The following is a 26,067-nucleotide window of genomic DNA, read 5'->3' as shown; positions in this document are numbered from 1 at the left end:
AAAGACATCTGATGTCTATGCTAGCCTTCGCATTCACACATGTGTATGCATCCATGCACATTAAACAACACCCACAACAAACACACAATAGATATTCATATCTGTCCTTCAACAATAATGGGCTGAACACATAGTAAAAAACAAGTAAGATTAAGGTCATATACAAAATAATACAAAAGTATCAGTAAATTAGAAACAAATAACCAAGATATATGTAAGATATTTCAAAACTACATAATACATTTTTTAATTAATCAATGGGTTAAAGAAGAAATTAAAAGAGAAAAACAAGGTTTTTTTTCCTACGTATTTCTTAAAAATACATAAAAGAGAAAGCTAACACCAAAGTTGAAAAAGTAATTTAGAGGTAAACTTTTATCACTAAATGTCTATTCTAGGAGTTCTAGTTTACACTCCAACACAAGGAGCTCTAAGTCTTTCCATTTATCCTAAAACAAGTGAAAATTTGCTTAACAAACTGAAACATTACCAACTCTTCTGTTGTCGCAAAGTGAAGTCACAAAGCAGAGAAGCCATTCAGAGAAAAACAATTTACCCCAACAGAAACCTGGACAAGGTCAAGCAGCCTAAACTAAAACTGAGGAATTGTTAGAAAGTAACTATTCTAGAAGGTGTAAATCAGGTTAAGGGACACACTCCAGAAGAAGACCCTTACATTTGTCAATTTTACCCTGAGAAACTCTAGCAGGTCCTCACAGGGAATTTAGGAAAAAGATCCCCTAGTACTTCACAAAAAGAAACATTGAAGAGTATTGTGTTCTGGTTATTTTCTTTGTTTAATGGTCTTGATTTATGGTGGGAGTGGGGTTTACTGCGGTGGATATGCATGTATAAAGATCAGAAAAAATTTTCATCAAAGCTGGTTCTTTCCTTCCACCATGCGGAAATCAACTCATACTGTCATGTCAGGCTTGTCCCCAGACCCAGACCCAGTCCAAAGCATTCTGTTCTTAACAAGTCCTACCTTAGAAGAAGCCAGCTGGCCATGTACTGAACTTTTTAGAAGTAGTGGAGGTGGAAGAGGCAGATCCTCTTATCAGTACAGCCCTTGTCTCCTCTCAAGAGAGGAGAAGGGATGGTTAAAGCTGAGAAACCATTATGAAGTTCAGAATTCAGGTCTGCCAGGCTAAGACAATTATACAAATATAGAAAGCTTTCTCTGCCCATACCTCACACTACTGTTACTTATGCCTATTACCTTGGTTCCTAAGATTGAGTCACTCTTATCTACTACAGCAAAAGTAAAAAATACTAAAGGTCGGGGAAAAAAAAAAAAAAAAAAAAAAAACTCTAAGAAATTAAAAGAACATGAAAAAGAGACACTGGAAAAATATCAAAATTAACAGACCAATAATTAAAAGTATGTGTTTGATGTGCTTAATAAAAAGTATGGTAACCCATAATCTGTAATCTCAGCATTCTGGAGGCTGATATAAAAGGATAGAGATGGAGCCACTTAGAGCAACAACAGATCCTGCCTCAAGACTGCCTTCCTTCTCAGAAACGAAGGGAAGGGAAGGGAAAGAGAAAGGAGAAAAAGGAGAAAAGAAAGGAAATGAAAGGGAAAGGGAAAGGAAAAAGGAAGAGGGGAGGGAAGGCTGTAAACATAGCATAGAGACAAACATAACATAGAGATAAAAAAACAGAATCAACAAAAAGAAAATAATAACAATTATAGTCCCTACTAACCTAACTATATGAATTAAGTGCCTTAAACATGGTCTAATCACAGAAAGATTGTCAGAGTGTGTGAGCCAGTTACATACATGACCTACAAGAAACCTACTTTCAATGGTTAACCACAACCATTGATTTGAGATCTAGATTCAACTGGGCAAATTCAAAGAAGTTTATCTTGATTAATTGTGTAGGAGGACTTCATCTTGCTGCTGTAGGCAGCAACATTCCTTGGGCTGTGTGCAAGGGGAAAAGTTTAGCATAAACATTCATTTCCCTCTGCTTACTTTCTGCAAATGCACTGTGACAAGCTTCTGTCTCACCTCCTACCAACATGATTTCTTTGCTAGGATAGACTGTACCATATATCTATGATCCAAAATGAACTTCTTGAGTTGCCTTTACCAATGTATTTATCACAACAGAAAAGTAAGACATTAATTCAAGTACAGAAACACACAGCTTGGAAGAAATGGAAGAAGAAAAGTATGCCAATATTAATCCCAAATAAAGCAGTAGTTAAGAATGAAAACAACAGACTTCAGAACAAAATAAATAAACAAACAAACAGTTAAAAATAGGACACCACATAATAATATAGTAATCAATACTTTGGTATGTGACGAACAACTACGATATAGCTAAGAACACTGCTGCATCAGAAAGAAAGACATAAAGGTCAAGTGGGGCCATCACTGGGCTGGTGGTGCTGAGTTCAAGTGGGGCCATCACTGGGCTGGTGGTGCTGAGTTCTATAACAAAACAGACTAGGCAATCCATGACGAGCAAGCCAATAAAGATCATATGCCTCCAATGGCCTCTGCATCAGCTCCTGTCCCCAGTTTCCTGCCCTGAGTTTCTGCCCTCAATTGCTTTATATAAGCCAAAAACATAAACCCTTATTCTTCCTCAGTTTGCTTTTTGGGCATTGTGTTTCATAGCAGCAATAGGAACCCTAAATAAGACATCAGAGGAAAAAAAAATTAGTGGACTAACATCCACCGCCAATCAACTAGACATAATTGATATTCACAGATTGCTTGAATCAACAGCAAGTTACAAATCATTCTAAACTCACACAAAACATTTACCAAAACAGTCTATATTGTGGGTCATATAATACACCTTGACCAAATATAAGCACTAGAAATTATATGGAAATTTTTCTTCTTCTTTTTTTCAAAGTTTCTGTGTGGTCCTAGCTGTCCTGGAACTTGCCCTATAGATCAGAGTGGCCTTGAATGAGACAAATCCACCAGTCTCTGCTTCTCAGAGGCTGGGATTGATGGTGTGTGCTACCATCTCCTAAGTGGCAGGAGGAATTATGTAATACCTTCATCTTGTCATAATATTTAATCTAGAAAGCAAGAAAGCAAAAAAAAAAAAAAAAAAAAAAAAACAGAATTAAACAGGACTATTATAGTTTATCTTTCTGTTACTGTCATAAAATACTCTTGACAAAAAACAACTTAAAGAAGAAAGGTTTAAAGTTCAAAGTTCATCACATCTACTATCAGAAAGCAGATTATCACCTGCATTCAGCCCCGTCTCCCACTCCAGTCATTCTGTCTAGAGCCATGCAGAAAAGATGATGCTACCATCTCTAAAGGTTTGCTGGATTCCTTCCCTTCAAGCCAATGCAGTCAACATAATCCTTAGAGCTCCCTTTCCTGGGTGACTGTACACTTCATCATGTTGAATTTTAACAGTAACCATCACAGACATGGACAGTATAGTTGCCATAAACATTATTAAAAGGGTAGCAAAGAAACAGTATACATAAGTTTATAGCAAAGAACTTGATAACCTGAATGAAACTCTGCAATTAAAAAAAAACAACACAAAAAAAATTGTATAAAAGCAAAAAGGAAAAGGGGGAATGGGATAGGGGTTTTCTAGGGAGGGGAAATGGGGTGGCATCTGAAATATAAATAAAATATTAAAAAAATGAAAAAAAAAACAACATATAATCTATAAAATTTCATACAAGAAATAGATAAGATTATATATATATATGTATGTATGTGTGTATATATACATATATGTAAAATAATTTTAAACTGCCTCAATCATTAATTATTTTCTAAATCAGAAAACATCAGGCCCAAAGGAGTTCACTGGTAAATTCTATCAACTTATCAGAATCTGAAAAAAATAGTCTAACATAACACTAATACAACAAATCTTAGTAGCTACAGTCTATTTCTCAAGAATTCTGATGAGTGAATCCTCATCAAAATATTAGCAAACCAGGGAGGCTGAAGAAATGACAAGGGTTAAGACCACTGGCTGTTCTTGCAAAGGACCTGGTTTCAATTCCCAAAATGCACCTGGCAATTCACATCCTTCTGTAACTCCAGTTCTAGGGTATCTGATGCCCTCTTCTGGACTCAAGTATGTGGTATATAGACATGCAAACAGACAAGACAGTTATATACATAAAATAAAACAATAAGTTGGGTATGGTGGTGTGTGCCTTTAATACCAGCACTCAGGAGGCACAGGCAGGTGAATATCAGTGAGTTCATGGCCAGTCCAGTCTACAAAGTGAGTTCTAAGACTGTTCTGTTACACAAAAAAATCTATCTTGAAAAATCAAATGGAAGGATGGATGGATGCATAGATAGAGGATAGACAGACTAACAGACACTTAGCAAATCAAATTATTGTTTAAAACAATTTTTTAAACTTAAATATATTTTGATCATATTCTTTCCCTCCGACAAATCCTTCCAAACCTTCTCCCCTCCCTATCCAGCCAGATTTCCTAAGTTCTTTCTCTAAAAACAAAAACCCAATACAACAGAATCCCCCAAAACCAAAATCACCAAAATGTAATCCAATAAAGCTCACAAAAGAATGGGGTCCATTATATGTTGGTCAACTCCTCCTGAACACGAAGCCTACCCCTTGCTATGCCCAGTGTCACTACTGGAAAGCACTGATTTTCCGTCACACATGTCATACTGAATGTTTCTCCTTTTAAACTTTGTAAAGGACTGAAGCTAATTTAAGGTTACAAAAAGGTCCATTTTATCTGTATTTACCTAACCAGGGATGGGAATGGTGAGATTAAATGATGTACTGGCTCCTTTCATGTGTCAACTTGACATAAGTTAGAGTCATCAAAGAGGAAGGAGCCTCCATGAGAGAAGGAAGGCTGAGCAAGCCATGAGAAAGAAACCACTAAGCAACACCCCTCCATGGCTTCTGCATCAGCTCCTGCCTCCTGAATCCTGCCCAGCTTGAGTTCCTGTCTTGTCTTCCTTTGGTGATGAACAGTACTGTGGAAGTGTAAGCTGAATAAACCCTTTCCACTCAAACTTGCTTTTTGGTCATGGTGTTTTGTTGCAGCAAAAGAAACCCTAATGACAGAAGACATTACAGAGAAAATTTGTCTAGAGCTGTGGTGACAGTTTTATAATATAAACATATGAAAATTTATCAAAAACGTAACTTTGGCTGTGTGGAAGTATATGCCACTACTCCCAGCATTCAGGAGGCACAGGCTGGTGGCATTCTGTGAGCTCCTGCCACACAGGCTGTAGCCATCACACTAAGACCCTGTCTCCCCTCATCATCATCATCATCACCTTTTTAAGTAATGTATAATTTATTATGTAATGATCATAACTAAAGAATAACAAAGCCTAATGTATCTGATATATTAAAAGGTCATATATTTAGCATTAATATTGTAATAAAAAACAGTGTGAAGTTTGTACTTTGACTTCATTATAACAAAGTTCAAGATTTCTTAAAATGTTTATTTTTAAAGTTTAAAATATAAAAATTACATGTAAGAAAGCGATTCATTTTATAAAAATAACTTTGTTCTACATTCAAAAAGTCTGACAGGGCTGGGGTGTGGTTCAGTGGGAAGGACTTGCCTAGCATCAAGAGGACTAGTGTATTCTACTCTATCAATAAAAGAAGGAAATGAAGAAGAATCAGGGAGGGAGATGGTGTACAGAGGGAAGTGTTCTTTATCCTCCCTACAAATACTTCAACAAGAAACAGAAGAAAATTCCAGTAACTATATAAAACCTTTTGGAGTGTGCAGACCCTGCATGCCCGTGCACACACACACACTTTTGAAAGTTTGGCTGAGGCTACAAACTTAAACCCTAAGTTATTTACAATGATGGTCAGAAAGAACTATATCTTCTATTAATTACAAAAAGTGAACAATCTAGTAAGATTACTTTTCAGAAATGGTCAGGCTCAATTTGTCACAAATTTAAAAACAGAAATGAATTGATGTTTACAAGCATCTAAGAATTTATTGGAAAAAAAAAAACTAAGACAAACTAAATCTCCAAAGACCAAGAGCAAAGGGGTTTTCTTCTTTCATCTTCCTTGGCAATATCCTGTTCTACCAAGAAAAGAAGAAAATCTGGTTCAAAATGAACAGAAAGACTACACACTAATTAGAAGCAGAAGATCCATCACAGGAGTAAAGTTATAAAGATTTCTGATGTAAAGATGCTGTTGCTGGCTCTGGGATGAAGAGAGCCTAGGAGAGAAGGGTGGGCTTCAGGAGAACAGCCAACACAGAGATTCAATTCTACAACCACATGGAACTAGTTCTTTAAAGAACTTGAAAGTTTATAAAAGTCTTTCCAGTAAGAATCCAGCCTACCCAACAACTTTACTTGTGATAAATGTACCGGCATAGCACCTCCAGACTTTCTGGCATACAGAGCAGGGACTCTCTGTAATAAAATTTTATTTTAAACTGCTGAATTGTAATAACATATTCTGATAGCCAACAGTAAATTAGCAGTGTATCCATGATCTCCTGTCCAGAACAAAGCCTTCCCTCCTACTCATCTAAGGCAGAACCTAGGAAATCAAGTCTTCCTTCTGTCCTTTAGGAAAGTCACAAGGTGGTCATGTTTCAATATCTTCAAAATGTACCCAGCTCTCAGTATCTCAAGTTTTAGTGCAACCTTTACTGGGTTATTAACAACCTCCTTACAATTTCCCTAGTTTCAATTCCTCTCTTCTCCTGGCTCTACTCTCCCTTCCCCAATTTCTCTATGACAAAGCAACCTAAACACCTTATAAAACTAGAGGTGCACCCTGTTTAATTTCAGTTTTTCCTAATAGCTCACTTTCCCCAAACTATGAGAAGAGGTCTACAATGGCTTACCTAGCCCTTCTCAGGGAGGCCATACACTGCTCTCATCTCCACTGTACTTCCTCATTCACTACTCTGTCCCAACCAAATGGCCTAACATCTCTTCTGTTTTTCATATTAATTGTATGATAATTTAAATAATACCTAAAATCCTAATACTTACTATGAACCAGATACCACATATGCTTTTCTAAATAGTTTACAGTAATAAATTTCAATTATTATTTCTCCTCTTTATAGGTAATGACATATAAATGCAGAATTACTAAGTGGTGAAGCCAGATTTCAAAGTTACAGGTAGCTAAAGTCTGAGTTGAGGCCCACTTCTTAATTCAGATGGTGCTGTTCATATGTCGGCCTTACGTAGTCCTTGGAGACAAGTCAGACTAAACAGAAAGCAGTTTAAAGGACCAAGAAAGCAACAGCTCTAAGTGCATGACATGTGGCTTGGAAGGTAGGTGAAACTGTAACCACAAAACTGGGAAGGGAACCTTAGAAGCATTTCATTAGTTATCATATATATATATATATATATATATATATATATATATATATATATTAAAAAAAACTCGATGCTTCAATCTTACTTTTTCTGTAGTAACAGTCAAAGAAGGAACCAAGGCAGGTGATGGTTCTGGTTGCTTCTTGTGTTTTTGTTTGTGTTTGTCCTTTTCTTTATATTTCTGAAAATAAACAGAAGTAAATGTTTTAAATTAAATAATTCATACACACATAATTTTCTTTTAAAGCCTCTGTTTAAAAAAAAAAAGTCATTCCTTTTATCAGTTGTCATGGATTAAAAAAACAATTCTTAAACGACCCTTTGTTCACCCTAAGTAAGAACAATAAAACTGAAGCCTGTAATTATTTGGTATACTTATAAATAACAAAATACATTTTTTTTCTTGTAAAAAACATGCTTTTATAGATTGCATTTAGGATTTAAAGGGTACTTTACATACAGTCTCACATTCTATCATTACACATATTTTTTTAGAGAGATTAACTCCTGAATAAGCCCTGCAAAGGCAGCTAGCTCCACCTCATTCACCTCAGTGCTGTCACTATAGGCATGCACATCACACGCAGCTACCACACACTGAAGTTTAAAGTCCAGAGATTAGACATTAAGACAAAGAAACTCAAGCAAAACAATCATTTCCCTGGTTTACATTAAAAAAAAAAAAAATGATTCTAATTTCTAGTTGTAACAAACAACCAAAAGTAAAACAGAAAAGGATAGACAAGGAAGCAGCAGCAGGCAAGATTCTAGGAATCCTATTGTAAATCACAGAACTAATCTATATCTAAATGTATAACAAGGAATTCGGTTAAATAAGAAATTACATATTAAGATCCCAACTTTATTTAAAGTCAAAGATTTTTCCATAAAAAAAGTTCTCAGTATTGGGTATAAATTTTCTGGTAGTTGTGATGTTATTTCTCCTCCAGCAAAATGAACCAATTAAAACTAGACTGAAGTGTGTGTGTCAAGGTAGACTTATTGGAAAACTATTCTCAGGTGGATGACTTCATTGGTCCACAGAAAGGAGGCCAGGGAAGTCACCACGGGGAAAGAGACAGAGGAGAGTGGCAAGAGAAAAGAGAGGTGCCAGGCGGTGGTGGCGAACGCCTTTAATCCCAGCACTTGGGAGACAGAGGCAGGCGGATTTCTGAGTTCGAGGCCAGCCTGGTCTACAGTTCCAGGACAGCCAGGGCTATACAGAGAGACCCTGTCTCAAAAAAAAAAAAAAAAAAAAAAACAAGAGAGACAAGGTGAGTTGAGTTTAGTAAGGAAAGAAGTGAGAGAAGAAGAGGGTAGCCTGAAATGTCTGGACTATATGGAGAAGAGCTGTTAGGGGCAGCCCAGGCCCTGAGCTGGAGAGTTTAAGGGAGAGGGCAGTGTATGCCAGGTAGGGACTGCACGATGCTGGGAGGACCTGGAGGCCAGGTATGCTTTAATAAGTAAAATATGTACCTGAGGCCCTTGTCCCAGGTCTGAAACCAAACAAGCTGAATGTCTGTATTTCCAGTGTACAAATTACACCACTTAACATGTCTAAGGCATAAAAGGTGAATTTCTTTTTTCCTGTCCTATAAGGCATTATATTCCAGCAGAATGAAACACACACAAAAGGATACAGCTCTTACTGCAATATTCTAAAAACACCCATTGCTTCTGGCTACAGAATTAATACTTTGCAACAAAAAAATATAAACACGATAAAACTTAAAATCGGTTGAGTTTCTGGTAATTCAGAAGAAACTTATTGTTTTTAGTTCTTTTAATTGATGACTTCAAAGTAATCATACTTCCATTTTGTCCAATACAATACCATTGTTCCATCAATCAATTGAACCTGACTTGCTATAATTAACAGCTTGTGGTATTTAAGTCCAAAACATGGAGTTTTAAGAAGCTTTACATAGCTTTCACTTCTGCTACCCAGATGATCTTACACATTCTGCTTTAAAAAAAAAAAAACCACCAACAACAAAAACATTGCACCAGAGCTGGAGATAGCTTGGGTTAACAATGTTTGATGGGAGCGGCCCTCCAACATGCCTGTAGGCAAGTGGTAAAGACACCCAAAAACCTGCCCAGTGGGTGCGAGGGAGGTCTGGCCTAATGTGAGTAGCCTGTGTAGCCATCTGAGCCCATGGTGATGTCCCATCCTGTGCTGCCACTGAGGTCCACGTATGGGCAGGAGCCAGAGTATGTGTCAATGTCCGTGATTCATATTACCACCAAAGCACAAGTGTACATTCCTGGTCAGGGCTGCCACCTGAGGCCATGTTGATGTTCAAAGGCTTCGTAGGGCTAGCCCCTATGCCTTTCCTGGACAGTGTGGGTGAGCTGGCCAAAAGGGCTTGAGAGCAAGTGAGATATAGCGCCCACCCCCCTGCCTGTAGCAGGTGGGAAGAGCAGCCCCACACCCCACAACTCGCCTGGGCAGCACAGTAGAGCTGACTTTGGTGGCAGGAGCTGGCCTCAAGGCCATGAACACAAAAGAGCTAACCCTGCACCTCGAGAACCCCATCTCCTGACCTTGTGGGCACAGAAGAAATGGCCTTACCCCTCACCTGGGTAAAGCAGAAAAGCTAGCCCTGGTGGTTCCTAGTGCAGGAGAGCTGCTGAGCTGACAAACTCTGCAACCACCCATGACTACATCCAACATTCTGACTTTGCCCACGGCAACATCTACCCCATCTGTGAAGAGCAGAAGCAATTTAAGGGATCAGTCCTGCAGATCAAAACACAAGGCAATAACAGGCTAAGAGAAATCCCTGTGGGAATCCAGTATTGATGGTGCAATAGAAAAGAGCGGCCTCGAACCAGACCAATGATTCATTGCTTGGGTTAAGAATGTTTGATGGGAAAAGCCGTCCAACATGCCTGTAGGTAAGTGGGGAAGACATCTGCAAGCAAAGGTATTTGGGCAAAAGAATATACTGTGTAACACACTGAAACATCCATGGACTGATGTTTGGGTTTTATTGTTCTTGGTTTTAGTCTTAATTTTTGTTTCCTTTTGGGGGTAGGTTGCAAAGGCAGAGGGCAGATATGTGACATCAGGTATTGGGGTGCATGCAGTAAAATTCACAAAGAATCAATAAAAAGTTTTAAAAGAGCCGGGCGGTGGTGGCGCACGCCTTTAATTCCAGCACTTGGGAGGCAGAGGCAGGTGGATTTCTGAGTTCAAGGCCAGCCTGGTCTACAGAGTGAGTTCCAGGACAGCCAGGGCTACACAGAGAAACCCTGTCTCGAAAAAACCAAAAAAAAAAAAAAAAAAAGTTTTAAAAGAAAAAAGAATACTTGATGGTCTTGCAGAAAACACACAGAAAGTCAAATGAACAGTAAGGTCATATGTGAAGGACCTGAGGAACCTCTCTGCCTATGTGTAGCAACACCTAATCATCCAAACTTTATGAATAAGACCAGTGACCACCACCCAATCAGCCAGGACTTCCTATAGCCTCAAGAATAATGAACTGTCCTACTGAGCCTCATTCGTTACAAGACACTGAAAAGTTTGGGGTACTTTACCAAAAACAGTATACAACCAAGTCACAAGCCAAAGAAAGCACAAATCTAACAGTAAAAAGGAATTTTTATGTGTAAATAGGAAAATATCTTTGATTATATTATCTAACATGATGTGCCAATGATTCTGGCCTAGATCTACACTACCGTAATTTTCTATATAAAAAGGTATGGCTTACTTTGTTTTGTTTCTGTATTTATTTACTGTATGTATTCTTCCCATACTTGACATCATTTATCCAAATAACAAGAGCTGACATAATAGTAAATGAGCCTGACTATGATGAAATCAACATTAATACTTCAGAAAGCCTGCCAGAAACACAACATATACGTGTGTGTGTGTGTGTGTGTGTGTGTGTGTGTGAGAGAGAGAGAGAGAGAGAGAGAGAGAGAATGAGAATATGACAATGAAGGGGAGGAAGAGAGAAGATATTGTGAAGAGAGACATAGATAATACAAAGCAAATCAAGAAGTAAATCAGAACTGGTTACCGTGAAATACATCAAGAAGTGTATCCTGAAGTAAAACTTTCAACAATCAGTGTGTATGGGTTACACTGGTAGCAACAGCTTATATATGTCCATCAAAACAGGCATTAAAAAGACAAACTGAGGGATTGGAGAGATGGCTCAGCAGTTAAGAGAACTGACTACTCTTCCAGAAGACCTGGGTTTAATTCCCAGCACCCACATGGCAACTCACAATTGTCTGTGACTTGTGTCCAGGGGATCTGACACCCTTGCAAAGATACACATGCAGTCAAATCACCAATAAATAAAAATACATAAAATAAAAATAAAATTAGTCTGCCAGGCATTTTGGGGCAAGCCTTTAATCCCAGCACTTCTGGGGGCAGAGGCAGGTGAACTTCTGAGTTCGAAGCCAGCCTGGTCTACAGGACCAGGACAGCCAGGGCTACACAGAGTAACACTGTCTCAAAAAAACAAAAACAAAAACAAAAACAAAACAAACAAACAAAAAACAACAACAAAAAAAGACAAACTGAAAAAATTTTTTAAAAGACAAACCAACTTTAATGGGTTAATAAAATGAGGAATAGACTCAATTATATAACAATATTTAATAAGTGATGACAAAAGCTATCAAATGATAAGGCTAAACTAATTTAATGATCCTATTAAAACTGGTTACTGGTTTCAGAAAAATTCTAGAAAATTTAAAACAAAATACAGAGGTAACAGTATAATAAAAAAAAAACTAACGTAAAACAGAGCAAAGTGAGTTTTATCTCTTTATCTGATTTTAATAAAAGAAAAAAAATTTTTTTTGAGACACAGTTTCTCGTGTAGCTTTGGCTGACCTGGAGCTCACTCTGTAGACCACTGGCCTTAAGATCATCAATAAATCATCTTGCCTCTGCCTCCCAAGTGCTGGAATGAAAGCCATGGGCCACCATGGTCTGGCTTCTTTTCAATTTTTAACATAATTAACTTTTGAGACAGCCTCATATATGCCAAACTGGTTTGAAACTTAGTATGGACTAGAAAGGTAACAAACTTTTAATCCTCCTGCCTCCACCTCCCCAATGTTAGCATTACAGATGTTGGTCATTGTGTAAATTTATGTGGAGGTAGAGATCAAACCCAAGGCTTCACACACACTAGGCCACAAGGTAGAAAGAGCATTGACGGGGCAAGTGGATACCTTTCACCTTGTAATTTCATCAAAAGAAGTCCACACAGTCTTAAATACAGTTCAGTAAAATGTAGGAACTCATACATGCAATGGGTTCAAAAGAAAACACCCTGCACACCCAGCAGAGGTGTTTGGGGAAAATTTTATATACATTATTAAGGATCATGGAAACGAGCATCATCTTAAGTATGGAAGAAAATGGCTAGGGTGACTTTTGTTTTAAAATGTTATGAAGAACTTGTCAGGGGGCTCAGTGAGTAAGGATGCTTACTGTCAAGCTGACACCAGAGAACATCACTGTGAAAGGAAAATTAACTCCTGCAAATTATCCTTTTATCTCCACATGTGTAAGATGGCACTCAAGAGCATACATGTGCAAAATTGTTTTTAAATTTATGCAAAAAGAAAAATCAGGAAAAAAAAAAAACAGGAAAATGAACATAGAGTTTCTTCTTATAACCCCAAGGTTAAGACAGTATCACTTCCAACTCTCAGTGCCTATAATTTAATAAACAATTCTTTAAAATTTAAGATTGTTTATAATTTATAAGTACCTTTAATTGTTATTGTCTTTTGTTTTGTTTTGTTTTAATGTGTATAGGTGGACAGAAGGACAGGTTAATCTTCCCAAGGACCCAGGTTGGATTTCTTAACACCCACATGACAGCTCACAACCATCTTTAACACTGGTGCAAGGAGATCCAACTCCCTCTTCTGGACTTTGCAGTCATCAGGCATACACATGGTACATAGACAGACAAGCAGGCAAAATGCCCATATACATACATAACTTATTTAGCTTTCTTTAAAAAAAAAAAAAATGTGCCACAGATAAAACTGACTTGACTAACCAGACTAGCTCTGAGCTGGTAAGATGAGGGTTTTGATTGAAAAGACCTTGCCTCAAAGGATATAAAAACACAATCAATCAAAAAAAGACTTCCAGTATCCACTTTTGGCCTCCATACATTCATACATATATACACAAATTATGAACACACAAAAATAAGAAAAAAAGCATCCCCAATTCTTTCAGACACCCTAATTTCAGTGCCCCCATTATTCACAGAGAATCTGAGTTCAATTACCAGCACTTACATGGTAGTTGACAACAGTCTACAGACTCTAGTTCTAGAGGAATCGAATCTGTCATCTAACCCTGCCCAGCTCCCACATGGTCATAGTGTACATATATAAAATCAGACACACATACATTCTTTAAAGAATCCAAACCAGAAAAAAAAAATTTCACCTTTACAGTACTTTTTATCTTTCTAATTTCTATCATTAGCCTTAAAGGTTAATTATCTTGAAGGAATTAAGTGTTTCTTGAATTAAAGAAAATTACTTGAAAATCAAAATAATCTATTTCACATTTATTTAATTCGTCATAATAAAATATCCTTATCTAACCATTCTTTTTTTTTTTGGGGGGGGGGGTCGAGACAGGGTTTCTCTGTATAGCCCTGGCTGTCCTGAAACTCACTCTGTAGACCAGGCTGGCCTCGAACTCAGAAATCCGCCTGTCTCTGCCTCCCAAGTGCTGGGATTAAAGGCATGCGCCACCACGCCCGGCCCTAACCAGTCTTTTAAATCTGTGTATGCACAGAAAAATTCTACAATATTTACTAGTAATAATAGCTATTTTGGACTGATAACTAAATGGGTTTTTTTTTAAACATGTTCTCTGCTTTTTAAATATTTTTCAATTATTCAAGGCTTCAAGAACAGGCTAGAGAAGTGTAATACAAGCCTAAAATCTCACGCTTAGGAGATACACTCAGAAAATTCAGGTCTTCCTCGACCACACAAGAAGTTCGAAGCCAGCATGACCTTTTATATAAAAGCCTGTCTCAAACTAAACACCCAAAATAGGATGCAGAGATAGCCACTATTCACCAAATTCAGGTCATATATGTAGCACAGAAACTATACAGCTACCTGAGGTTAGAGAAAGTATTTTCAGTAGGTCCGTACCATGACAGTCTGACTGGAAATGTATGGAACCTCTAAGTCCAACCCATAAGACACCCAACAAGGTAGTTTGCTCAATGCTTCCATTAGAGGAGAGTAATACAAATCAACATGGCAGCAAGAGGTGCAAGTTTTTAAAAAGCGGGGTTTGGGGACTCTTTCTACAATTCACTAGCCTACCTTCATTCTTGGCTGTAGTGTGTTTTTTCCTTCCTTAATGTATCTCTAGTTCTAATCCACAATTAATTTAAAAAGCATGACTTTTTCTCCGTCTCTCCAGGATACTACCAGAATTTTTCACCTAACCTGTACTATGTTTTTCTTTTAAACTATGCTATCCTTCCTAGTTTTTATCAATTTGGCATAAACTAGAGTCACCTAAGATGAGCTGAACCTCAGAGGAGGAAATGCCATTATTGGATTGGCATTTAGGCCAATTTTCTTATGTAATTTTATTGATTGTTGACAGATGTGCAAGTATTGAGCACATTATAAGTGGTGATATTTCTAGAGAGGTATCGTATCCTTTCAGGTAAAGAAGATAACTAAACATAGGCCTAGGAAGGAGCCTGTGAGCAGAGTTCTTCTATGGTCTGCAATTCAGTTCCATCCTCCACGTGGCTACTCGGGCTTTCCAACAATGACTAACTGTAAGCCAGTGAAACCCTTTTTCTCCTCAACTTGGTTTGGCCAGTATTTATCACAGCAACAGAAAGTAGTACATCCACTAAAATTGTCCCAGGAAGGAAGGAAGGGAAAGAGGGAGGTGGAGACAGAGGGAGGGAGGGAGGGAGGGAGGATGGGCAGGCAAAAGAGAGAAAGAAAAGCAAGAAACCAGGATGTCTGACTTATCAAATTAGTCTCTGGAGCTTATTGGCCAGCCAGACTAACCAAATCGAAGAGCTCCAGGTTCAGTGAAAGATCCTGTCTCAAAAAATAAGGAGAGCCATCAAGGAAGGCACCTCTACACACATAAGCACACATATGCATGTGAACCTATGTGCACCTGTATAAACACATACACAACACTCTCCACTAAATTGGCAAGCCAAAAAGAAGTGGATGTGTTTGTAGATATATGACCTACCGAAAGGAGACCTAAAATAAGCAGTGAGATTAGTGCAGTAATTTAAATATCTCCCAAATTTAAAAGACCAGACCTGAAAGGATTCACTGCTAAACTCCAAACCTTTAAGTAAGAATATCACTACTTCTCAAATTAGTCCATGAAACAGAAAAGGTATACTACAAAATTCTTTTTTACAAAGCTAGTACCAAACTAGACAGAAGCATTACAACAAAGAGAGAGGCAGGAGGTGGGAAGATGGGGAAGGAGTAGGACAGCTTGCATAGGACAATGACATGTACAGCAATGTCTCTCATGAATATTCATATAAAACTTCAAGAACTTATCTGCAAACTGAAACATCCAAAAAAAAAAATCATTTTCCATGATCAATGAGCCTCATTCCAGAGATACAATGACTTATCATATACAAATCAATAAATGTAACAGATCACCTAAATGACAAGGACAGAAATCACAGGATCTTCCCAGTATATGAAGAAAAGGCTGCTGACAAAATCCAACATACCTTCATGATAAAAGCCTAAGGAGAGGACATCATCTCAATGTAAAAAGGTAATATTATAGCCAAAGTTATATTAAGTGGGGAAAACCTTAAAGCATTTCCTCTAAAATCATGGACAAGACAAAGGTGTTCACCACTTTCTCTGATCTTATTCAATATAGTGCTTAAAGTCTTAGCTACAGCAATAAGAGCAGGAGGAGGAAGAAGAGCAGGAAGAGGAAAAAAGAGACAAGAGAGAATACAAGTCCAAAGGAAAAGTCGAGGTATATTTATTTACTGATGGTGTGACTCTATATACAAACCCAAAGACACTAGCTGAAAAACTCTTAGATTTGATAAATTGTCGGCAATGTGAAAAGAACAAAAGGAAATTAACAAACAAGTTTATGTCCTTACTGTTTAATATATGAAATAAGTCAGGTAAACAAGAACTGAGAAAGTAGACTAGTTGGTAAAATGCTTGCCACACAGTCCCATTACAAACAGCCACCATATGAATAAAGCAGAGATGCCTCAGAAGCAACACTCAAGACTGATCTCTGGGCTGCACATGTGGCACGCATGCACATGCACACACACAGGGAGAAGGGGTAGGACACAAATGAATTCATAAAAATGAGAAGGGCACATGTTGGGGAGCACAAGAGACAAGGAGGGAAAAAGTTGGGGATGAATAGTGCATACATGTCAAGCAATGTGAGAGTAGAGAACCCAGATACAAACCCACCCAATTTTTGATCAAGATTTTTGATCAAGATGGCAAAACATACAAAGGATGATAGATTATCATCTTCAAAAATTGGTGCTAGAAATGCTGGATATCCACATGTAGACAAAACTAGATCTTTACCTCTTCTTTCCCTGTATAAAATTCATCTACAAATGTATGGAATGCCTTAAGCTAGGATCGAAACCTCTGAAACTGTTACAAAGAGAGAAGGATGAAGTCCAGCACTGGGGAAGGGCTGAGGCAGGGACTAGATAGGCATTCTTGTCTACATTGGAGGGAAGGGGGGGGAGGGGGGAGAGAGACAGACAGAGAGAAAGAGAGATGGGGGTGGGGAGGAACACTCAATATAGATAAAATAAACTTTTTTCAAAAAGCTAAATAACAAGACTTCAAACAACCCAATCAATGCAAGGGCTAAAGAAAAAGCCAACACTCAATGATAAAGTACAAATGGCCAAAAAAGAAGACAAAATGTTCAACCACGCTAGCCATTAGAAGAATTCAATTGAATTATCTAATTGATTAAATTATTTTAATCAATTAAAATTAAATTGATAAAATATCTCACCCAAATCAGAATGGCAGTCATTAAGAAAACAAATAGGCAAAACACCTATATATATAAAATAAAAAGTAAATTAAAAGTTAAAACAATTAACTACAAATGCTGGCAAGAAAATGAACAAAATAAAACTTAATAGACTACTGATGGAAATATAAACTAGTTCAAAGACTACATATATCAGTATGGAAGTCCTGCAAAATTCAACACCCTCTCTCCACCCCCACCCCCACCCCTACCCCTACCATATAACCCAGCTATACCACCACTGGGCACTTTCCCAAAGGAATTGATATTAACATATCAGAAATTCTTGTGTACCAGCTATTTATTGCAACAGTACTCACAACACTAAGTTATGGAATCAACAGAGAAATTGAGGAAATATGCCTGTATATATAGACTTTTCCTAGTCATAAAGAAAAGGAGTTTATGCTGTCGGAAAGAAAATGGATACATTACAGACAATCATATTAAACAAACTAAATCAGTCTCAGAAAGTCAAATGTTATGTTTTCTCTCATTTGTGGTTTCTAGATTTTATAGACATATGTCTTTATAAAAATCTATGATGTGAAAATTCAAACAAGAGGACTTAGCAGGAGCAGGTGGAAAGTACAGAGATGATGTTCAAAGTGGATACAGTATGAAAATGAATGACCTGATGAAACCCAGCAACACACACAATAAATACTAATTCAGATAAAATGTTCACATAGCCAAATATAGGTAAATGACTTCCTATTCTCTGTACTATTGCTGCCACTTTAAATCTACCATAGAAAAATCATTAGTTATGCATGTTAGTGCAAACATGTGCAGCCACTATGGAAATATGGCAGTTCATCAGAAAGTGAAAAATTCATCTACCTCAAGATCCAGGTATATCACTCTTCGGCATATACTCAAGACACATAACCAAGACATTCTATCTCAAGGACATTTGCTTAACCATGTTCATTGTGGCTTTATTCATAAGAGCCAGAAACTGGAAATCAAAGACAACACAGCTATCCCTCAACCAAAGAACGGATGTAGAAAATCTGGTACAGCGGGGCGGTGGTGGCACACGCCTTTAATCCCAGCACTTGGGAGGCAGAGGCCAGCCTGAGTTCGAGGCCAGCCTGGTCTACAGGTCTACAGAGTGAGTTCCAGGACAGCTAGGGCTATACACAGAGAAACCCTGTCTCCAAAAAAAAAAAAAAAAAAAAAAAAAAAAAAGTACATTTACACAATGGAGTATTACTCAGCTGTTTTTTAAAAAAAAAAAGACATCATGAAACTTGCAGGCTATTGGATGGAACTAGAAAACAAATATCATCCTAAGTGAGGTAACCCAGACCCAGAAAGATAAAAATAGTATATATTAGCTTATAAGTGAATATTAGTTGTTAACCTACAAACCATAGACCCAGAGAGGTATTCAAGTTAGGCCCAGTTCTTCATGCTCCAAGAAATAAGACTCAGACTCAAAAAACCTTGGCCATATAGCTAAGTTCTTCTCTTATTAAATCATAATTTAAGATAACCCTCTTATTTTAGGCTACATTCTATCACATGGCTGGTCATCCATGCTCATGTATCATGCTTTTGTCTCATCTTATTTTCCCAGGTGGCTATCCCACCTGGCTCTATTCCACAATCCTTTATATAAATTAAATTCTTTTCTGTATTCAACTTTATTTAACTTCTTTTCCATTTATTGAGACTGGGTTTTTCTGTGTAGCCAGGACTGACTTGGATTTGCTCTGTAGATTAGGCTGGACTTGAACTCCCAAGAAACCTATCTACACCTGCCTTTGTCTCCCAAGGATTGACATCAAAGGCCTGGATTGATTGATTGATTATCTCTGTGCCCTTGAAAACATATGAATTCCCATTTCTTTTTCTCTTATTTGGAGAGTAATACCTATGTGTATAAATATACCTATAGAAAGGTGAGGTAAACGGTCTACAAGAGGGATGCATGGATCTCCCAGGAAGAAAGAAACAGAATCAATCAATATAGACAGAAGGGGGTGGGTGAGCACAGGACTGGGGGCTTCAGGTGGGGAAGGGGAGATGAGATGGAAGAATAGAATGCAGAAAGATGGCTGGACCTGGACTAGGGCACACTTGTGGAACCCTAGTGCAGTGGAAACTTCCTGTAATGAGGACGCCTAGATAAGTAGTCTCAACTGGCCACCTTCCATAGCCAGCCAAGTTCCAGTGAAGGAATTGAGTTAAATTCAATTGAGATGTTCGCCAAGGAGGTCTCATGGAAATCCCCAAACAACCCAGGCTGTTGCTAAGGCAAAGTGACAGAGGGGACCCCGCTGCTAAGGACAACACCCACACAACTCATTCAGCATGGATAAGTCTAGCTGGTGCCTACATGGAGTCTTCATCCTACGTTCTAGTCTCTTTGGTGTAGGAAGGTACTCTGAAAACTACTTAAGAAAAAAAAAATGTGAACACCAACCCAACCACAAAATCTTTGACCTGTCTCTACAACATGCTAGAGCAATGGTGGTACAGAACTTGTAGGAAGAACCAAGCAATCTTTGATTTAACTTACAGCCCACTCCACAAGAAAGAATTCATTCCCAACATAGCTGGGTAACCAAGAACCAGAAACTAGATATATTCCTAGATCAGTGCCTTACACAGCCATCATCAGATGCAGAGATCCAGGCATTATGTGGAGAAAAAGTTTATATATTGGAGGTCTTCTCTGCACCCTTCCTTGATGAAAATGGACAGAACCACTGAGCCTGGAAGCCAACCTCAATAAAATGTTGTCCTTTATAAAAGTTGCCTTGGTCATGGTCTCTGTTCAGAGCTATAAAACCCTAAGACAAATGCCTAGGCCATAAACTTTGGTCCATTCTCTATCTCCTAACTTATTTAACTCATTCAAACTATTTTATGTCTCCCACATGGTTTGTTATCTCTCCTCAGCTTCATGCCTTTGAAACCATGATGAATCTCCCTTTAATCTAACCTGAGTTCATCTACCTACTGGTGATTCACCTTTCCTTCAGTCCCGGCCTGCTCCTTCCTCAGCATCTCGCTGGTATCACCTCCGCCTCTCACTATATCCCGGAATACTGTCTCTTCCTACCCACATCCCATCTCCTATTTCCTGCCTCAGCTCATAAGCTGTTTTATTGACAGGTGAAGCTTATAAGAGATGTTTCAGCCAAACTAGATGGCCAATGATCCCCAAAGATCCACCTGTCTCTCCCTCCTCCTCATACATTTAAAGGCAAGCGCCACTACACCTGGCTTTTGATTTGGTACTAGGGATCAAACTGATCCCTCATGCTTAGGTCCTCATGCTTGCACTGCACTGTATCCCACTGATCCATCTCTAATCAACTGTCTCAATGTGTATTTCTGGCTGACCTGAAACTCACTATATAGACCAGGCTGGTCTGTTTGTCTCTGCCTCTCTAGTACAATGATTAAAGGCATGAGCCACAACACCTGGATTTCTTAACCCATTATATTAAAGCTTTAGTCACACAGAAGTTCCCTGAAAAGCAAAATCTGTGTATTTTTAAATGTTTCTTGTAGAGAGAATCTCTTGTAACACCTGTCCAAAAAAAACAAAAACAAAAACAAAAACAAAAAACACCTTATCGGCAAAGAGCTGAGACAGGAACTAGATGAGACATCCAGCAGGGATAGAGAGAATTCTTGGAAAGAGTGAGAAGCCCAGGAGATTCCAGCTGGAATGCTGAGAAGCCCAAGGTAAACCAGCAGGTAACTGAACTCAGAATAGAATAATGGGAAATTCACCCTAAACTCTGAGGAGATGGAGGAAAGAAGACAAGGAGAGAAAAGCAGCCATGTAGCTGAACCCAGGTTAGAATAATAAGTTAAGATTAAGCCAGAGACAAGCCAATGCTTATGGCTTAGGCATTTATTATTAAATAGTCTCACCATTCCATGAGCAGAGTCTAGGAGGAAAAACTTGATATATTTTTTAGTTTCTTTTTTAAAATTTTATTTTTATTTACGTTTATTATATTTATTTTATTTATTTATTATGGGTATTTTGTTTGTGTGTTTGTGCACAACATCTGTACCTAATGTGCTCCGGGCAAGAAGAGGGCATCCCTTGGAGCTAGAGTCATGAACAGTCCGTAAACCACCACTTGCAGTGGATGAAATCTGGGTCCTCTGGAAGAACAGCAAGTGTTCTTAAACATTGTTACAGTCCTTTGGTTTTGGCTTTGTTTTTTAAATGTAGGCCTAGCTCTCCCTGAGTATCTATAGGCAGTTAACAGTTGCTGGGGGAGAGACCTTTTTTCTTCAGTTGTGCATATGTGTGACCCTATAAATAACCCTTCATCTATACTCCTATAATCCACGTTAAACTCGCCGAGTCATCCATCCCACAGAAAACAAGCCAGACACAAGTAAAAGAGAGATTAGTTGGTAAAGGAAGATGATCAGAGGGAGTGGGACAAGAAAGAATACTGGAGAGTGAGTATTACCAAAATCCATTATAGACATGTTTTAAAAAACCAGTGTTCTGTAAATAATAATATATGCTAACCAAAATATAGCCAGGCAGAATGTAGCAGGCCTACAGTCCCAGACTGTGACAGGCTAAGGCAGGAGAATTACAATTTTGAAACCAGCTGAACTACAGCAAGACATCATCTAAATAAATAAATAAGATCAAAGAGTTATGCTAGGCAGTGGTGGCGCACGCCTTTAATCCCAGCACTTGGGAGGCAGAGGCAGGCGGATTTCTGAGTTCCAGGCTAGCCTGGTCTACAGAGTGAGTTCCAGGACAGCCAGGACTACACAAAGAAACCCTGTCTTGAAAAACAAAAACAAACCCCACAAAAAACAAACAAAATAACCCAAAAAACAAAAACAAACAAAAAGACCAAAGAGTTACAAGCTTTGTTTTTTTGGTTTTGCTCCATCTTTTGTTTATGGAGAATCAAACATAGTTGTTTGACCAAACCTAGTTGCTGCAGGATATTTGAACACACTGTGAACACCGACACTGTAAAAAGGAAAAACCTTTCTTGGTATGGCTCAGCTGTAGCAAACACCTTTAACCCAAGAGCATACTGTAAACAACAGCTAAATAAAATCAACAGCAAGCAACGAGTCGACAGGGAGTGAAAATAAGAAAATCCAGGAAAGAGAAGTAGGGTCTCTGAGTTGACAAGTATTTAAGACATGGAGAAGGGCTTTCTCCAACTGGGACGTTGGTGGAGTAGGAGATGAGCGGGGTAGTTTCTCTGCCCCTCTGAGATAACAGACCTTCACCTCAGCAGCTGGCTCCTCAGTCTTCATTGGTAAGGAAAACATTTGGGATTTTGTTTTAAAAGCAACACCTGTCTTATATTGCCAGTCCCGTTTCAGATTTAAGAAATAAAAAAAAAAAAAAAAAAATACTTAGTATTAAATAAATGGAATGTATGAGCAACATGCTTATACTTTAAAAAAAAATTCTACAACATACAAAGAAAGTATGTTCCATGACAGAGATAAACAAAAGTGGTTCATTTAGTAACATTTAAAACAGTATTACTGTCAGTCAGTAGTGGTGCACACCTTTAGCCTCAGGACTTGGGAGGCAGAGACGGGTGGATCTTTGAATTTGAAGCCAATCTGGTTTACAGAGTGAATTCCAGGACAGCCAGGTCTACACAGGAAAGTTCATCTCAAGAAACAAAAATTAAATAAAATAAAAAGAATAGTGTTACCAAAATTTGAAAATATCTGCTGGACTTAGTGTCACATGCCTACCAATTTCAGAATTTGGGAAGTAGAAGATCAGAAGTGAAGGTTAGCCTGGTCTACAAGAGATCTTCTCAAAAAACCACAGAATAATAAATAAAATACCAAAGTATGCACAGATTATGAATGCTACATTTCAATGAAATAAATCATCTAGTTTCCAGGACACATTCCTGTGTCTGACACACACACACTCAACAGATACTCATGTCTCTTACATCTAATGCTGTAGTATATATAATCTACAGATCTCCTCCCACATACTGATTCAACATTACCTGTAACACTTAATACAATAAGGTCTGTAAATGTTCAACACATGTAGCCATTTTTTCTCTCTAATATTAATCTGTTAGTAGCCCAGGCTGGCATGAAACTATTGAACGGCCTAATTTACTCTCTGGGTACTGGAATTATACATGTATATCACCATGCCATGCCTAAACATTAAAATCCAAGAGAATATAGCCAGGTAAAGTATGATGCATGTCTGTAATTACAACTACTAAGGAGGATGAGGCAACATGACAATTTAAACACAAGGGTTTAAGTCTTGCATGATGAGCAACACAGAAAAAACCACTTTATCTAATGAATGAAGAATGGGGGGCAGCTTACAATTCTCCTTACAACAGGGAGAATAGCTCTTAAAATAAATAAGTGTAAAGACAGAGGGAAAGATCTGTCTGTAACACTCCCAACAATTCAACTATGGTATTGCTAAACACAATAACATACTTTAAAAGTCCTACTCTAAGGTAAGCTAATAAGTCTAATGATAAAATTTACAAGAGGTTTAACTCATGAATGTGTATAATAAACTTCAATTACTAATAAAATATAGAAATGTGGGTTGGGGACGTAGCTCAGTGGCAGAGTACTTATACTGCATGCCTGAGGCCTTGGCCTCTACTACTAGCACCAGAAGGAGAAAAACAAAATAGTAGATTTAGACTTGATAACAAAAATTGTTCTACCTCTAATATATACTAAAAATAAAATTAAATTATTGTTTTCAAATCTAAAATCTGGAGCTACACAAATTGAATTAAATACAATACTTTAAATCTAGAATTCCACAACAATTTACAAAGGTTTGATAATATAGAAAACAACATTCATTTGTGGGAGGTAAACGACAAGCACAACCACTAAACTATACAGATTCAGCAGTATACACTAGTAACCGTCCTTCAATAACATGACAGAGCATACATTCAAATCAGTATGACCATGCAATGCTCACTCCTAAAACAAAACAATGCTCGTGAAATAGCACAACTAAAGACCAAATGCTAAGACTTCACACTGCAATAAGGCCTACCTACAGAAACGTACCAGTTCGTACTTTCACATGGAATCACTTATTAAAACCCTTAATATTAAACCAACGCTTGTCATTCTAATCATCAAAAATCCAAGCAATAAACATAACCCTTCTGTTACTTTATCACAAAACTACTTCATAAGATGAACATGTGCAGCTGTTGGCTACCAGAGACCTCCAATGTTTACATATGTACCTCTTTACTATGCTAAACTTAAGTCATAAAGTTGCACTTACTTTGGTCACAGTAAAAAACTCTCAAAACTAAATATTTGAAAACTTATACTTGAAATTATACTTGAAAAAGATACAAACACAATAAACTGAAACCAAAATGTGCCAAAATAACTATACATTAGCATTTCCCAAATCCTGAGCATTTACAGATATAATAACCTTATTCTCACACATTATATGCAATCTGCAGACATAGTTTCAAAACAAGCCCGTATCAACTGTATAAGAACATTCTTTCTCCATTTAAGATGCTGTCTGTTCCCTTACTTCCATTAAGATAACTCATAGACTCTATCCCTTTGTACCTCAAATATAATCTTACTCACAAATCAGTCTGAATCAATCTATGAGATTCACTCTTAATTAATAAAAAATTCATCACAGCCTTTAAAGTAAGTAAAAATGTAAGCAGAAAACAGGTAAATCAGAAGATTAGTATTTAGGCAAGATTTAGTATGTTAATTAAAAAGGCAAAACATTCACAAATAAATGATATGTTTGGCCACTAGAAAAAAATATTAACATCACTGAAAAATAAAAACCAGGCAAGAATATTTAGAATTCAAAGTTGTTCTATTATAAAAGAGAAAAGCTGGTGAGAAAACAATTACATGTGAAATACTCAGTTAGTGATACATAGCAACAAACTGTCATTGCTCAGGTCATCACAACATTTTGTAAGATGACTTGTTACACATGCAAGAAACTGTCATGCTGTCAATCAATTTGTACTGAAATTTTCAATTCCAATGGTCTAAACCATATTTACAAATATGGCATTATTTTAAACCTTGTCTTTGATTTAATATTCTATTAGGCCAAATTTTTTTCTGAATTTCAATGTTTACATTTAGCTGTTAAAAAAAAAAAAAACAATTTTACTTAAAAAGATTTCCAGTTTATGAAGTGATGTGCTACATGATTAGCAACAACAAATCCACTTACTTTTTTCTCTTTCTCATGATGTTTATCCTGAGAGTGAGAGGAAGAATCACTTAAACTTTGATCATATGACCTATTAGATCCCCGTTTGCTCTTTTTCTAAAAAAGAAAATATATACATATATATATATGTATATAAAAGATCCAATTTTTATTAGGCTTAAACTACTTTCACTATAAAATGTTTTTAAAGGTCTAAAGTATCTTTTTTTAAAAAAATCAGTATTTCAATATACATAATAAAGATTAAACACAATCCACTGCATTACAAAGAAAAAAATTAATTCTAAAGTTAACATCAATGCCATATTTTTGCATATTTACTAAGATGTGTGAAAATAAGCCAGCACAGTAGCATATATGTTTACTCCCAGCACTGGGGAAGCAGAGGCAGGTAGATCTCTGAA

General features: G+C 37.4%; 1 protein-coding gene across 20 annotated transcripts in view; it reads right to left on the bottom strand.

Annotated features, from left to right (window-relative positions):
• Positions 1-26,067, bottom strand: part of Mllt10 (MLLT10 histone lysine methyltransferase DOT1L cofactor) — a 137,855-nt gene that overhangs the window by 59,196 nt on the left and 52,592 nt on the right. For 19 of the 20 annotated variants that reach the window (XM_076939547.1, XM_076939550.1, XM_076939546.1 and 16 more), the window contains 2 exons: positions 25,664-25,759; positions 7,429-7,524 (listed from right to left, as the gene is read on the bottom strand). In XM_076939547.1, coding sequence (XP_076795662.1) covers positions 7,429-7,524; positions 25,664-25,759 — 192 coding nt within the window. The remainder of the gene's footprint in view (positions 1-7,428; positions 7,525-25,663; positions 25,760-26,067) is intronic. The other variant, XM_076939551.1, reaches the window with a different exon arrangement.

The sequence above is a fragment of the Arvicanthis niloticus genome, chromosome 8 (genome assembly GCF_011762505.2).
Source record: "Arvicanthis niloticus isolate mArvNil1 chromosome 8, mArvNil1.pat.X, whole genome shotgun sequence".
Lineage (NCBI taxonomy): Eukaryota > Metazoa > Chordata > Mammalia > Rodentia > Muridae > Arvicanthis > Arvicanthis niloticus.
Note: the sequence above shows the minus strand (reverse complement) of the source record. Positions and strands in the feature narration are given on the sequence as shown.